The 14,289-nt window shown below is 33.2% G+C and overlaps 1 protein-coding gene across 1 annotated transcript; it reads right to left on the bottom strand.

Moving 5' to 3' along the window:
- Positions 1 to 3,845: 3,845 nt before the first annotated feature.
- On the bottom strand, positions 3,846 to 10,151 carry LOC144553091 (LMBR1-like membrane protein). Its single transcript, XM_078301171.1, has 14 exons — positions 9,787 to 10,151; positions 9,304 to 9,380; positions 9,029 to 9,187; positions 8,172 to 8,385; positions 7,027 to 7,113; positions 6,801 to 6,940; positions 6,601 to 6,681; positions 6,454 to 6,518; positions 6,154 to 6,329; positions 5,567 to 5,697; positions 5,379 to 5,466; positions 4,912 to 5,128; positions 4,721 to 4,827; positions 3,846 to 4,615 (listed from the first exon to the last, which is right to left on the bottom strand). The coding sequence occupies exons 1-14, from the start codon at positions 9,952 to 9,954 to the stop codon at positions 4,157 to 4,159; spliced, it is 2,169 nt and encodes a 722-aa protein (XP_078157297.1). The 5' UTR covers positions 9,955 to 10,151; the 3' UTR covers positions 3,846 to 4,156.
- Positions 10,152 to 14,289: the final 4,138 nt, after the last annotated feature.

Raw genomic sequence — 14,289 nt, 5'->3', positions numbered from 1 at the left:
CTTTTGTTAGCAATAAATTTTGTACGGAATAACACTTTATAATGTACGAAATGAAGTTGGATATTATACATCACCTTAATTAAAGTTTTATAATTAGTTATATACTTACATGAATTATCTAAAATCGAAGGAGCTCGCCAAACAGATTAGAATATAATTTAACAACTTTTTATTTATCTGAATTACTCAGTTAAATTTGATCAAATATCTCTTATACATTGAATATAACAATACAACTATACAACTGCATAAACAATTAAATAATAGTTTAGTATCAATTTGTTTGTAAAATTTGTATACAAATTATATAAGATACTGTTCAGAGAAATAAATACAGTCTATCAGATATTATCCACCAAAACTAGGAGATATTTCAGGAGGGCAACGCTGGCAGCCCCTTAACAGCGCCTAAAATTAGAAATATCCTGGAAACTTAACCCAACACCCAACACCCACTTCTTTCAATATATATAAAGAGAGAGAAGTATATAGCCACCGCCATTTTTCTTTCGCAAGAGAGTACTTCTCTATCAAAGGATACATAGAAACAGATACAAAAATATATATATCAAGAGAGATTGAGAGAGATCATGGGAAGGTCTGAATCTGATAGGAACAATTGTAGAAAGCACCCAAAACACAAAAATTCTACCGGAGTTTGCCCTTACTGCCTTAAAGAGAGACTTGTGCACCTCTCTTCTCCACCCTTCTCTTTTTTGAACTTAGCTTGTTCTACCTCTGCCTCCTCGACCCTTTTCTATTCGTCAGAATCTGATCTTTCGTCTTTGGATGAGTCGCCGATGCATGAAAAGATACAGAATGCAAAGATAATGCTTCTCAAAGATGACAAACAACTACGTGATGCATTGCCGATAAAACGTGGTGGAGTCGGGGAGCCGCTTTTTAAAAGCCGGTCTTTGATACATGTAGCTGAGAGAAAGAACGAATTGTTGAGAGTAGAGAGAGGAAATAATGAGGAGGATAAGGAAGAGAAGAAGGAGAAGAAAGCAAGTTTTTGGCTCAAATTTTTGGGAGGAGGTTCGAGAAGAGAAGAGAAAGGAGAGAAAAGTTGGAGTCTGAGGCATTCAAGAACCCTAAAAGAAAATACAGCTGCCAAGTGGGTCCACTTCTTTTAGGGATTTAATTTGTTTGCTTGCTCTTTAATTAGTGGGATTGATGATTTCATTTGTTGTTTTATTGTTTTGTTAAGTTTCTTATATATGAAGGTTTTTATCTTGTAAAAAATTGCCGAAGAAATAAATAGGGATGAGCTCAAAATCTGTTCTCCTTTTCTTTTATGAATAAAATTTGCAACATTTGTTTTCTTTCTTATTTATTTCCTAAATTTTTGGTTCGGATAATTCATGTAGAAATTAAGTTCGGGGACAACTAAAAGGGTGAGCAGCTATTACAAAATTTTGTTGACAATCTTTTAGGTCTTATTTATGAAAATATAATGTTTAATTAGCACGTAACTGAGAAATTATAACAAAATCATGTACTCATTTATATATATATATATATATATATATATATTTTTTTTTTATCTATGTACACCTTTATTATTTGATACATCACGCTCAATCTTGGTTATTATCTCCCTTTTATTACAATGTATCTTTTCCAAGAACTTCTATTAATTAATTTGGCTGTCTGAAGCTTAATTTGCTCTTTAGCAGTTATTAGCATCTTCTTTTTCCTGAATTACACTTGACGATCTCATTAGCTAACAAGACACAAGCAAATATATATGTACAAACAGATTTACTACCCTATACAAATTAAACCCCAGGCACCAATATGTTGTTTAATTTGTACTTACCAATTTTCGTTTTATTATGGTGTACTTAGTCTTTGCAAATCAATTCATGGAAAGAAAACAAAAATGGAAATATATATGCTATTATTTCAGCCACAATATTATCTTAAATCATTTGGAACATAATCTCAAACTCCAAGATTACTTCAGATAAAGAGGGACGTCCAAGCTCAGAACAAAAAAAAAAATTCTTTATTTTTTATTTACTTCATTGTTTTCCTACTAATTATACTTTTTGTAATTTGCTGTTTGATGAAGAGGATGAATTAGAAACAGGAGTGAAGAGGAAATTAATAGGAATGTAAAGGAAACAGTGGCGTGTTGAATGAAATTTTAAAAGAGCCAGGTCAAAGAAGCTATCGAATGTGAGGCATTTATTGATTTTGCTTGTTTAACCCTGGTAGTTGCTATATATCCACACCGTCGATCTAGAAAGAAAAAGAAAAAAAACTAGGGTGTCAACTGTCAACTGGTACAAAATGGATCTGATGGAAAGTGTTTTTATAGAGTATGGCTAATATAACATCAGTGTCATTTCAGTCTATATAACACAAGTTCCAAAACCTATCAAATTGAGTTCAAATGGTGAATCCAAACCGATCTACTTCATTAGTTATGCATTTACATGTAAAATTTATAAGTTTTGAGTTTATTTGATATCAAGTCAAGCGGTCAAATGTGTGAGTTTTTAAGTTAATTTTAATACATTCATTTTTCAATTTTTTTGCCGCTTGATTTGATACTAAAATAACTCGAAAATATAAAAATTTTGCATGTAAACGCATCACTCATAAAGTAAATTGGTTTGAACTGTTTGGATTCACCATTTAAACTCGATTTGATAGATTTTGAAGTTGGTGTTATATAGACTGAAATGACACTGATATTATATTAGCTATACTCGTTTTTATACCCTTATCTATTAAGTTAATGAAAAAATATTTTTTTTATTCATATCCGATAAGTTAATGACAAAAATATCTTACTTAATTATTGAATACGATACGGATCTGATAAACAAATAAAAATGATGCATGCCATTAAATAGATATATGAGTCAAAGGATGAATACCATTAAATAAATATATGAGTCATGAATAAAACTATATCATATCATGCATCGTTCTTATATAAATATATATATTAATATTTTTTATTTGTATTTTAATAATTACTGTATATGTACCCTTATCCTTATGTTAATGGAAAAAATACTCTTATTTATACCCGTTAAGCTAACAAAAAATAATTAACCGTAGTTGTTTTATCAAATACAATATGGATGAGATAAACGAATAAAAAAAATTAGCTTTGACACTCCTAAAACAACTCTTACGTACTTGCTGACCTATTCAACGAACTGGGTCCACCACCATATCAAATATAACAACTCAAATCTGGATACAAACATATCAAATTCTTAAGACCTATCAATATTTTGAACTTGCTAGGTAGTTTCATGTTGTATTAATTTGACTTCGTACTTGTGTAGTACGCCAGGTTAAGGCGGCGTTGGAAACTTGAAATTTGACCAAGTTTGATCAAGGCTCCGAGCGTATTAATTGGATTTCAGTTACTTTGTTTGTTTATTTTAAAATCTGTATTCAAAAGTTGAAGAAGCTTACGGATGTCTTATGAATTGAATTTGGCTACAGTATTTTATCAAGGCTTCTTTTTTTTCTTGAAAAATTTGACAGTAGCTGTACGTCATGTGTTACCAAGGCTTCTTTAACCTTTCAAAGACCAAACAGTATGACATAAAGAAAGAAAAAAGAGAACAATCCGTTGGCCTGGGATTTTGTTGCTTTCTTAATATTTTAACTGTTGGAAATTTGGAATAGCCGCTGTAAATTGTAATTGATAACAATAGAAAAGGCTAACATAATGTGCTGTGCCTGTGAACTCATTTCTCTGAGAAAAATTGGAATATTTCTAACAAACAAAATTTGAAGAAAAATATATGAAATGTCTACAAGAGTAATAGTTAAAAATTACCCTCCTGGTCCCCCACAAGGTAACACGAACTAGAAAAAAAATCTTTCGTATTATATACCAGGAGCCAGTAAGTATATTCACCGCAAAAAATACAAATACATGAAAGAAAATCCACATGATAACTCTACAGGCTCTATTTTATCCCTTCAAAATAGCCATTAAACAAGTGATGCATGCATCTTTAAAAGAATCAACATCAGACCTGTACATTTTTTTTCTATAAACCCCTTTCCTTCGGAAATTTTTTTCCTATTCTATGGGATGGTATTCTTTGACAAGCATAGGCAGCATCTACCTAACTGAGCAAGACTATATCATATCCAAAGTATTATGTTATATATATCATGGTGTATCTTGGTCACTGTCAAAATCATCATTAGCATCATTAGGCCTCTTGTTCAACCTCTTAAAAATTTCATCAAGCGACTCGGAAGATGATGCCCGTGTGTGATTGGTGGGCCCTGGTTCCATCTGACGCAGCGGCAAAAATTTTCTGGAATTCATATTTGCTTTGAAATTTTGAAATCCAGATTTCATGTTGCCCCATGTAGAGCCCAATCCATTTGTTGGGCCCATATTTGTACTATTGTTAGACTTCTCCGACTCTAACAAGGATACAGATGCAGGTGATGGATCAACAGAAACCGGGTTTGATTGTTTTCTAACTGCATACTTATGTGCAATCACCTCCCTGCTATTTCCATATTTATGGTTTTCTTCTTTTTGAGACGTCAATGTGCCTCTTTTCAAGTCATCTTTTGGAGGAGTGGCAACACTTTTCAACTCTACTGTGCTCTTTTCCTGATAACATCAAAATAAATAGAAACATTACTCATCCAAATACACTTGACATATTTCTTTTTTTTTACTCAATAAAGGTGACTTATATTTTAATATTCGTAATACCATAGCTGCAGTTCCAGATTCCATATCAACATTGGCATTATTGAAATATCTTGCCAGTGGTACAACCTGTTCTCCCACTTTGCACCCTTGCTCGAGCCAACTTCTCTCTGCAAAAATCATTATTATTAATATTAAGCTGAATCAATCGGAATAAAGAAAAATCAACAAGGTTCGAAATTTTGAATTAAGACCTTTTTGAAGAATAATCATTCCGGATGGATCAAACCCATCCACTAAATCATCCGCCTCTCGTTCAATCTTGAACCTCTTCCAACTCCCGAAAAACTCAAACACTCGACTAAAGAAATTACAAGCAACTAGTAGGGTGTATATAACCATAATTAGTGGATATATTTTGTTAAATCCTTTGCCAAAGAAAGGCACCGCATCGTCGATGTTACCCATCCTCTGCATGACAACAAAAGAGCACTTTTCAGTTTCTTTTAAGGATATACATTTCCTGCTTTAAAATTTGATAAATCCAAGAATGATCGGTGTGATTATACTGCATATAATAAGCCACTCAATGGTTTACACCTTCGTATCTTGTTTCTTCATATATCTTGTAACTTTTAAAAGGATGATACACGAAAAACCCCATATTAAATTGTATTATTGAATTGAAAGACACCAAAGAAAGTCACAAATAAGTCATCACCTCTTCAAATACGGTCTTAGCATTATCGTCAAGGTGAATCAGATTTAGGAAATTATAAGAAATAGGAGGAGCATATCTAGCAACCATTCTACCAAAAAAAAAAAAAACAGAACAAAAGAAAAGTTAGATTAATTCAGCCATAATTAATGATTAATAAAAACCCAATAAAAATTAGAAAGAGAACTTACGAACAAATCATGAGCAGGCTAACAGAGCTGGTCTGTCTAGGAGTCAGAGAATAAAACATCAGCATCCCAATCTTGAATAAAGAATAATATGTGCAAATGCACATGTACAGCAAGGGCACAAAGGCGGCAATCTGCAGTTTACAATACTACAATGAGCTTCCAGTTGTTAAGATCTTCTCTAATTTAATTTTTCTGTTTCATATTTGCAGCATCAGCTGGTTTTAGATTGGGCACATACAGGGGTGGATCCATATGTATTGAATTCATTTTTAAAAATTTTGTACTTATACATGATTTTCTCTATAGTTTAAAGTAACATGCTATGGGTATTGTAAAATTGACCCTCATACAAAGCATGAAAATTTTACCAGATTGCCCCCCCAAAGTGTTTTTAACCCCCATAGCTTGAAAGTCTGATTCAGCCCCAACACACATGAACATACACCAAATATCAAACTTAACCAACAAACAAAGTAGCATCTAAAAGATGCTGGGTGTACCGGTCCTTTTAATTTAAAAAAAAAACAATAAACAAAGTCCTTTTTCCCACTCCTTCAATAGGGAAAATGCCCTCTCACTTATAGTACCTGGACTAGGACCTCCTGCTTCCCAACAGCATTAATTAGATTGGAGAAGAGCGAGAGATCGACTCTACTTGGCAAAAGAGTAGCCTCGGCCAATAAAATTGCCACTGACATCACACCCAGAATCACTGCAAGCCCCTTCTGAAGTTGCATTCTCAGCATACAACGCCATATAAACTCTGCAATCTCAAGGTTTTATTTCCCGTTAAGGTGCAGAAATAATAAAAAAAAAAATGCAAGTATATAAACTAACAGATGAATGAATGTGTGTGTGCATAGTATAAAGATATACTGCTGTTATACCTGACAAATCAAGGAAAGATCCCAGTGCCCCCGATCTACTTGGTCGGAAACTCGAAACATATTTCCTACAATTTACAATATAAAAGATTAATATTTCATTCATTTTTTTTTAATTTTGAACTACGATGCAAAAGCAAATAAACAAACCATCCATTTGCTTCACGGCATTCATTATTCTTTATTGTATCTTCTAGCTCCAGTGCTTCCATTACATAGGTCATATATTCACTGTAGAGAACATAAAACTCAATTAACATACAATTACACAAATTGCAGTTTCATATTTCAAAAGAAGTATTAAAGAAATGATATGACATAATTGGACTTAGTATTGTTGTAATGCATACCTTTTACATCTATAATACTCTTCGCGCGCCCTGCTGAGTTGGCGCCTCAGAGCAGCCATTGTTTTTTCATCGGTGTCATAATCCATGTCGTTTTCTCCCAACCTACCTCCCGAAGGCTTAAAAGCTGGATCTTCTTTCAACTATAAATAAACAAGTTGTCAGATCATATACTATTACAATTTCACAAATGCAACAATAAATGTTAGAAAAAGGGAGAGAGAGGTACCATTTGTACCAGCATTCTGTCGATAACATCCATGTATGGCCTCAAAGGATCACGTTTTGACATTTGGTTCGACGTTGCTTGGGCAACCTTAGACATAACAAGTTGATAACATTTAATGACATTTCAAAAATATTCTAAAATATAGAATATATAAAACTTAATCAGAAGTTACAAATCATATATCCCTCAAAATTGAGAAATTTAGGAATATATTACTTTCTATGTTACTATTTAAGAATCAGCATTTTGACCAATGTTTTTTTGTTCTACTTGCATTATAAAAAAGTTCAGGAATGATTGTTTCAAATTATCTCAGCTGAACTGACGGGACCGATAGGAAAAATGCGTGATGCACATCAGATGGTAATACTGGTAAGAATTGTGATCTGATGAATGGGTAGATCAAGGAACCAAACAAAGAACAGGATTTCAAAATGAATTGAGTGGTGGTTAAAAAGTTAAGTGCATCAGCAAATTGCAAAAACAAACTGTAGAAAAAAAATCATAGTTAGTTTGAGTATGACTCCTAGCACTGAGCAAAGGTTACATGTACCATTAAAAATCATAGTATGTTTTTTTCTTTTTCATCTGATGTACAACACTCTGGATACAATTTCAAAAACAAAAGCAAACTCAGATCATCTGCATAGGATTGATAAATGCAATGCACTCTGTACTTGTTACTCTAATTGGTATAAAAGATGAAGAAGTCACTTTGATGGATCCAACACCTGTCTAATTTATTTTGTTGTGTGATAAAATATTGCATGGATCCAACACCTGTCTAATTAGTTAAGTATTTAGTAACTGGAGAGATGGAGAGAGAGAGAGAGAGAGAGAGTTAATTTCAAGGCTAATTGCAAAGCGCCGCCAATAGTAAAGGTATTTGCTTAGTTAGTTATCTGTTGCCAAGGGATAGGCTACTCTCCAAGGTTTGTATTTGCTTAGTCACTGAAAGTAGCGGTTTGTATTTTTTTAGCTACTAGATGTTAATATTTGTGTTACAAAGTTTTGTAATGAGGTGTTGCTGATTGCAACTTTGTAAACCTTACATTTTATCAATATAGGTTGGCAGCCACTGCCAACTTTCTCAGAGAGAGAGAGAGAGAGAGAGGGAGGGAGGGAGGGAGGGAGGGAGAGCATACAACAATAGCATTAGAGAATTCTTGGTGTGCATCGTCGAGTTTGACAGCCATTTTGGCAACCTTGTGAGAAAGGACCTTCTGGCGATTGGTCAAGTCAGCATTTCTCCATATACTCTTTGGGATCTCACTCAACCCAAATCCTAAGAGAAATGCACCGGTGACCAGACCAAAGGTATTTGAGAAACCCATAGCTAGACCCATAATATTTTTATCCCTGTGAATTACAACATAATAGACCTCTCAGGTATCAAGCATTTACAAGTCTGTGCCAAAGTATAAAAAAGCAGTAAAGGGGCATGATAAGCAAGAATAATTTGTTTTGTATGCCTGTACCAGATTAAAATTTCATTATACACTTAAAATGTAAATGACTCACATACCCCCCCCTCCCCAAAAAAATAAAAAACGTGGAGAATATCACATTTCCACGTCTCACCTAGAACTGCCAAAATCAACTTCTTTTTCTTCTTCATTTCCAAAGAAATGAACATCTATTAAAAATGGTGATATAAGCAATGTATTCTAGGACTCTGCATAATGTATTTATTTCGGGGGGGGGGGTTTGAAGCTATCAATTACTCAAGAAGTGTACATGTCCTTGTTCATTTTACAGTGGCATATGCACTTGTGTGATACCTTCTGTGGATACGAGAGATTGACCCTAATGTCAAAGCAGGTAAAGACTAGTATTTTACTGGTTCTTATTTTTCTTTATTATAGCTTCTTTGTAAAATAGTCAGGAAACCTACTTAACTAGCACTTTTACTAGTTAAGCAGAGTAAGGTTAAAAATGTTTTACTCTTTTTACAATTCCATTACAAAGCAACAAAAGCTACTAGTACAGAGAGAGAGAGTACCGATCTCTTTGCATGATAATTAGTAGAATAAGCCCGACGAGGCCAATGGACCCCACAATTGAGTAAAAGACCAGGTTAGCATGGATACTGGTCTTCAGCCTTTCCTTTACCGTGAAATCCCCAGCATCCTCATACCCTTGAATTAAGGGGACCACAGCCCTGTTAAGAGTGACCAAACAACAACAATTATAAAACTATAGTAACATGATAACAATATGTTTATGTATTACAAAAGATCAAAAGAATTAGCAAACTCAAAGTTAAACGGTTGATACCATGTAAGGATGAAAGTACTCCAATAAGACAGGCTCCAAAAGAACCCAATGCCTCCCTTGTCTTGACTGGTTATTGTCTACAGAAGATACATGGATACAGTCAGTTTGATCTAATATGTTACATTAAATGCAAATTTCCTTGTCAGGCAATGAACAAACTAAGTCAAAATAAGTAACAAAAAATTGACACAATGTGCTATCAATTCGCCAGTTTTTGCCCAAGTTGTTCAAAATGATACTCATATAGTCATGCAGCTTAGGATGATATATTGTATGAACAAAGTAGGCATTAAATTGGACCAAAGTGTCAGCTTATTATGTGTAAAACCATAATCAGACTTAACTAAAGGCTATCAAAGACTAAAGAAATCTAATCAATCATCCCTCAAAATGAACAAAGGCATCTAAAGATCAATTATTTTTCAAAATGAACCAAGCAAGAGGGATCTAAGGAAAAGGTGGGTAATGGTTGAGAAAACTAACGGTCCAGATGTCAGCTGGCACAAGGATGATAATTGCGACGGAGCAAAACCAGGTGTAACCGACGGTTAAGAGCACGTATCGAGGCACGTCGGGACCGGCGAAGTAGCGGAGCGTAACGGTGACCATGCCCAGCGTCAGAGGCAGCGAAATAAGGTAAAACACCCACATCGTCGGATCAATCGGAGATCTGATTGGGCAGTGGCTGTTGCTTTACGGAAAGGGAAGCCTGAGGAAGAAGAAAGAAAAAAAAGAGAGGGGATTCGAGGGGATGGAGGGAAGAGGGTTGAAATGTTGGTGGTGGGGATCATTACTTGGGTTCGGAGGGAGAGGCCAATTTTCTGGAATTCTGCCGTCACACCGACCCGGTTTGGTTCAGTCTAGCCAATGCGGTCGGACTCACTGGGCCGGACTGACGGTCACATTCAGCTGTCGTCGATTCGGAATTCATATGTCCTAAGGTAACTCAAATCTTGAATTTAAATACGGACCGTCCGATCAGTTTTGATACTAATATTAAGGGGCGTCGTGCATTCCATCTCGAGCTGGACCGGGCCGGGCCGGTTCTGATCGGGTGGTCTGAATCTAAGCTCAAAATTTGAGTTACCTCAGAGATTCGGATTCGTGGATTCGTGGGGTCTGACTCGGTCTGACGCGGTCAGCTTCAGCTGTTGTTAGAAATTGGTCATGAACTAAGGCCCAATGAATGTGTCTGTAATTCTGTATAAAACAGCATTAATTGTCCACGAGGATCATTGCTTATTTGAATTGGACCTGGCCTTGGATGAAGATACCTAGGGGTGTCAATGGGTACGGTACGGTACGGGTCGGGTGGAGACATTTTCATACCCATACCCATTAAAATTGACTTTACCCATACCCTACCCATACCCATTAAAAATTGATTTTACCCTACCCTACCCTTACCCGTTAATATTATCGGGTAACGAAACGGTAGCGGGTGAATAACGGATAATACTAGTATAATAATTAGTTTATTATATTTTACAAATTGAACATTAAAAACTCATTCATTTTAACACATATATAATTGCATTTCTAATAAAAAATAAAATAAATGTGCAATCAATTCCTACTAAATTATTTTTTATAAAGAATAAAAATTCAAAAACACAAATATACATTTAAATGGATTGGAAATTGAATTAAATATACATTTAAGTGGGTTGAAAATTGAATTGAATATATATTTGAATTTTATAATTACCCTATAGGGTAACGGGTATGAAATAGTCATTACCCATACCCTTACCCATTTATTTAACGAAAAAAAATTCTTACACATACCCAATAAGCTAACGAAAAAAAAAAATTACCCATATCCGCCTTATCGAATACGATACGGGTCGGGTAAACGGCTAAAAAGGTACCATTGACACCCCTAAAGATACCTAGCTCAGGTATAAGTACGGCAAAAGCAATTCTGACAGAAAATAATTAAATACTGTGCGACAAAAAGGAAATGGTACAAAGTTCCGACCGTTTTAATAGAATTTTTTTCATAAACCATAATTAATAAAACGTTTTTTAGGAACCAATATGATTGATTTTTTTTTTCAAACATCATAAGGACCGTAGGGTTCCCACGGTCTCAAATTTTTTTTTTTTCAGACCGTGGAGTTCCCACGGTCTCAATTTTTTTTTTTTTTATAAAACAGAATTTTTTTTTAATTTTTTAATTTTTTGTATTAAAATATTAGAAATGTTGAATATATTTCTTTGAAAATAGATGAAATACAATATAATTTAATTTATTAGAAATACTGCAATAAATAACCCGGATCAATATTTTTTAGGTCGGGTTTTTCGCGGCTGTAAGAAAAATTAATATATTTCTTTGTGTTATTAGAAAAAAATAAAAATGCTTAGATTCTGAGTTATTGATCCCGGTTCAAAAGTCACTTCTAGGTAATCCAGAAAATATTGTGATCCTTCTAGGACATTTAATTTATAAAGAGTTATATCTATTTTGAGAATTCTTTTTGAATAACAATTATTAAATAACTTAAAAGTTATTATTTTTTTCAAAAACAGATACAATTTTTTATAAATTAAATTTACTAGAAAGATCACAATATTTTCTGGATTACCTAGAAGTGACTTTTGAACCGGGATCAATAACTCCGAATCTAAGCATTTTTATTTTTTTCTAATAACACATAAAGAAATATATTAATTTTTCTTACAGCCGCGAAAAACCCGACCTGAAAAATATTGATCCGGGTTATTTATTGCAGTATTTCTAATAAATCAAATTATATTGTATTTCATCTATTTTCAAAGAAATATATTCAACATTTCTAATATTTTAGTACAAAAAATTAAAAAAAATTCTGTTTTATAAAAATAAAAATAAAAAATTGAGACCGTGGAACCCCACGGTCTGAAAAAAAAAAAAAAAATTGAGACCGTGGGAACCCCACGGTCCTTATGGTTTTTGAAAAAAAAAATCAATCATATTGGTTCCTAAAAAACGTTTTATTAATTATGGTTTATGAAAAAAATTCGTTTTAATAGCTATATTGCTAGCCATGATTTGCTGAGGACTTGGTATAGTGGGTTAGGTCGTTGGCCATGTTTTGCTAGTGATTTAGACAAATTTCCATTGGATCATGATTCAATATAATGTAAAATGATTATGTATTCTATTATGCTAATTTTTATGTTTATTTAGAAAATGATTACTACAATTTATGTTGCATTAGATATTAACGTATCATATAAGGTGTGGGTATTTGATGTTTAAACTTAAGATAAAATTTTCATATCAATGATGAGTTAAATAAAAATTACTATAGACAACCAAAAAAAAAATAGGTTGATTGTATTTGTGATTTAGTCTTCAAAGTATAAGAATTTATGCACTAATTATTGTTATTTCATTAGATAAGTGTGTGAGATATTTTGAAGAAGAAATTAATCAAAGAAGACTTTTCAAAAAAAAATCATTATATTTTAGAGGATCAAATCGATGGCTCTCCTACTCAAGAAAGACATCGTGAATTCATGCACGCTTTTAAATTATATACAACTCAAATGGTCATAAGAGCGATGTTGACTTTTGTCAGCCCAACATTTTATACTTGGCATATGTGCAGTTAGTATTAAGACATCTCTCACATAAGATATCATATATATATACGCTGAAATTTAATACTTCCCAATTGGATGATTTAAGAGTTTGGCCACCCAAACTCATATTAAAAAACAAGCATCCTCTTGCACCATATATTATATATACAAGTGCCGACCAAAATAATTGACTAAATCAAATTTGTACTAAAACAAATAAATGTTGACTTTCAAATGGTAACAATAGATTGATAAAAAAATGATTGTTGACTATCAAATGAGAACCATGCTATTCGGAAGATTGCCTTTAAATATAAAGACATAAGACATTATATAGATAACTATCATGCAAACAATGAGGATTAATGTGTGGCACTATCGTTGACTACCAAACTTTAGTCGGTTGGTTGATCGAACAAGTTCATTTAATAGCATTAGGATGGGCGCAAAATATATATTGTGTTCTAAAAGAGATCTTAAAATATAGAATTTACAAAAAAAAAAAAAAAAAAAAGGGTAGGGGAATGGCCTAAATATAATCTACAATTATTATATGTTAAAAATGATTGCATCAATCCTGTTAAATCATCTATATTTGTGCTTAGAAGGTCGACTTATAAAAAAGGAAGTTTTAGTTTGTACTATATAGTCTTCAATATATAGATCAAGCTATTATATGGTTCCTAGTGACAATAACTAGACTAATGTGTACGTATATGGTGCTTTAATTTATTTATTTTCCTCATAAAGGGTATGTTTATATATAGCGCTTCTCACTTGAAAAACTAGCTAGATTCATTTACAAGTTGTTATACGAGTGCAACAATCAAGGGTTGAGTTTTTAAGCTTTCTTTGGTATTTCTTGATTCTTTCTGTTTTGCTTTTCAAGCACACATACCCCTGAATAAATAGATAGTTTTTTATGATCTAGCCAGGCAGTTTTTTTTCCCTTTACTATCTTGATTTGTAATGTTTTAGAGAGGTCTAGCTGGTGTTTATCAGTTCATGATTTTTTTTTTAAAGGTTATCAGTTCATGTATTCTTCTGGTGTGCTGTCTCATCTCATTCAGCATTCGTAGAAAGTTTTAAGAACAAAATACTTGCCCAGAAAAGAGTACCCTGTATCTACTGTACTACTAATATTTTCTGTCTAGTAATTGAAACAAAAAATAATTAGTTGCCCCAAATTCTCGCTCACCAAATAATCCCATCTGCTTTTGACAAACTTTTCCCAAAAATTAAATAGCAAGTATGCATCCTAAAACACTTGTGCTTTATCTTAAAGCTAAATTCGGGGTAATGTGTTTTACCATGCCTCGGGCATAACTTGTGAAACTATAATGTACTTGCATGACAAATTGACATTTTACCTCTTTTGTTTTGTTGATCGCCTGTTATCAGAACTGAGTGATT

The sequence above is a fragment of the Carex rostrata genome, chromosome 4 (genome assembly GCF_964058835.1).
Source record: "Carex rostrata chromosome 4, lpCarRost1.2, whole genome shotgun sequence".
In the NCBI taxonomy this organism is placed as follows: Eukaryota; Viridiplantae; Streptophyta; class Magnoliopsida; order Poales; family Cyperaceae; genus Carex; species Carex rostrata.
This window is presented reverse-complemented; position numbering and strand designations above follow the sequence as displayed.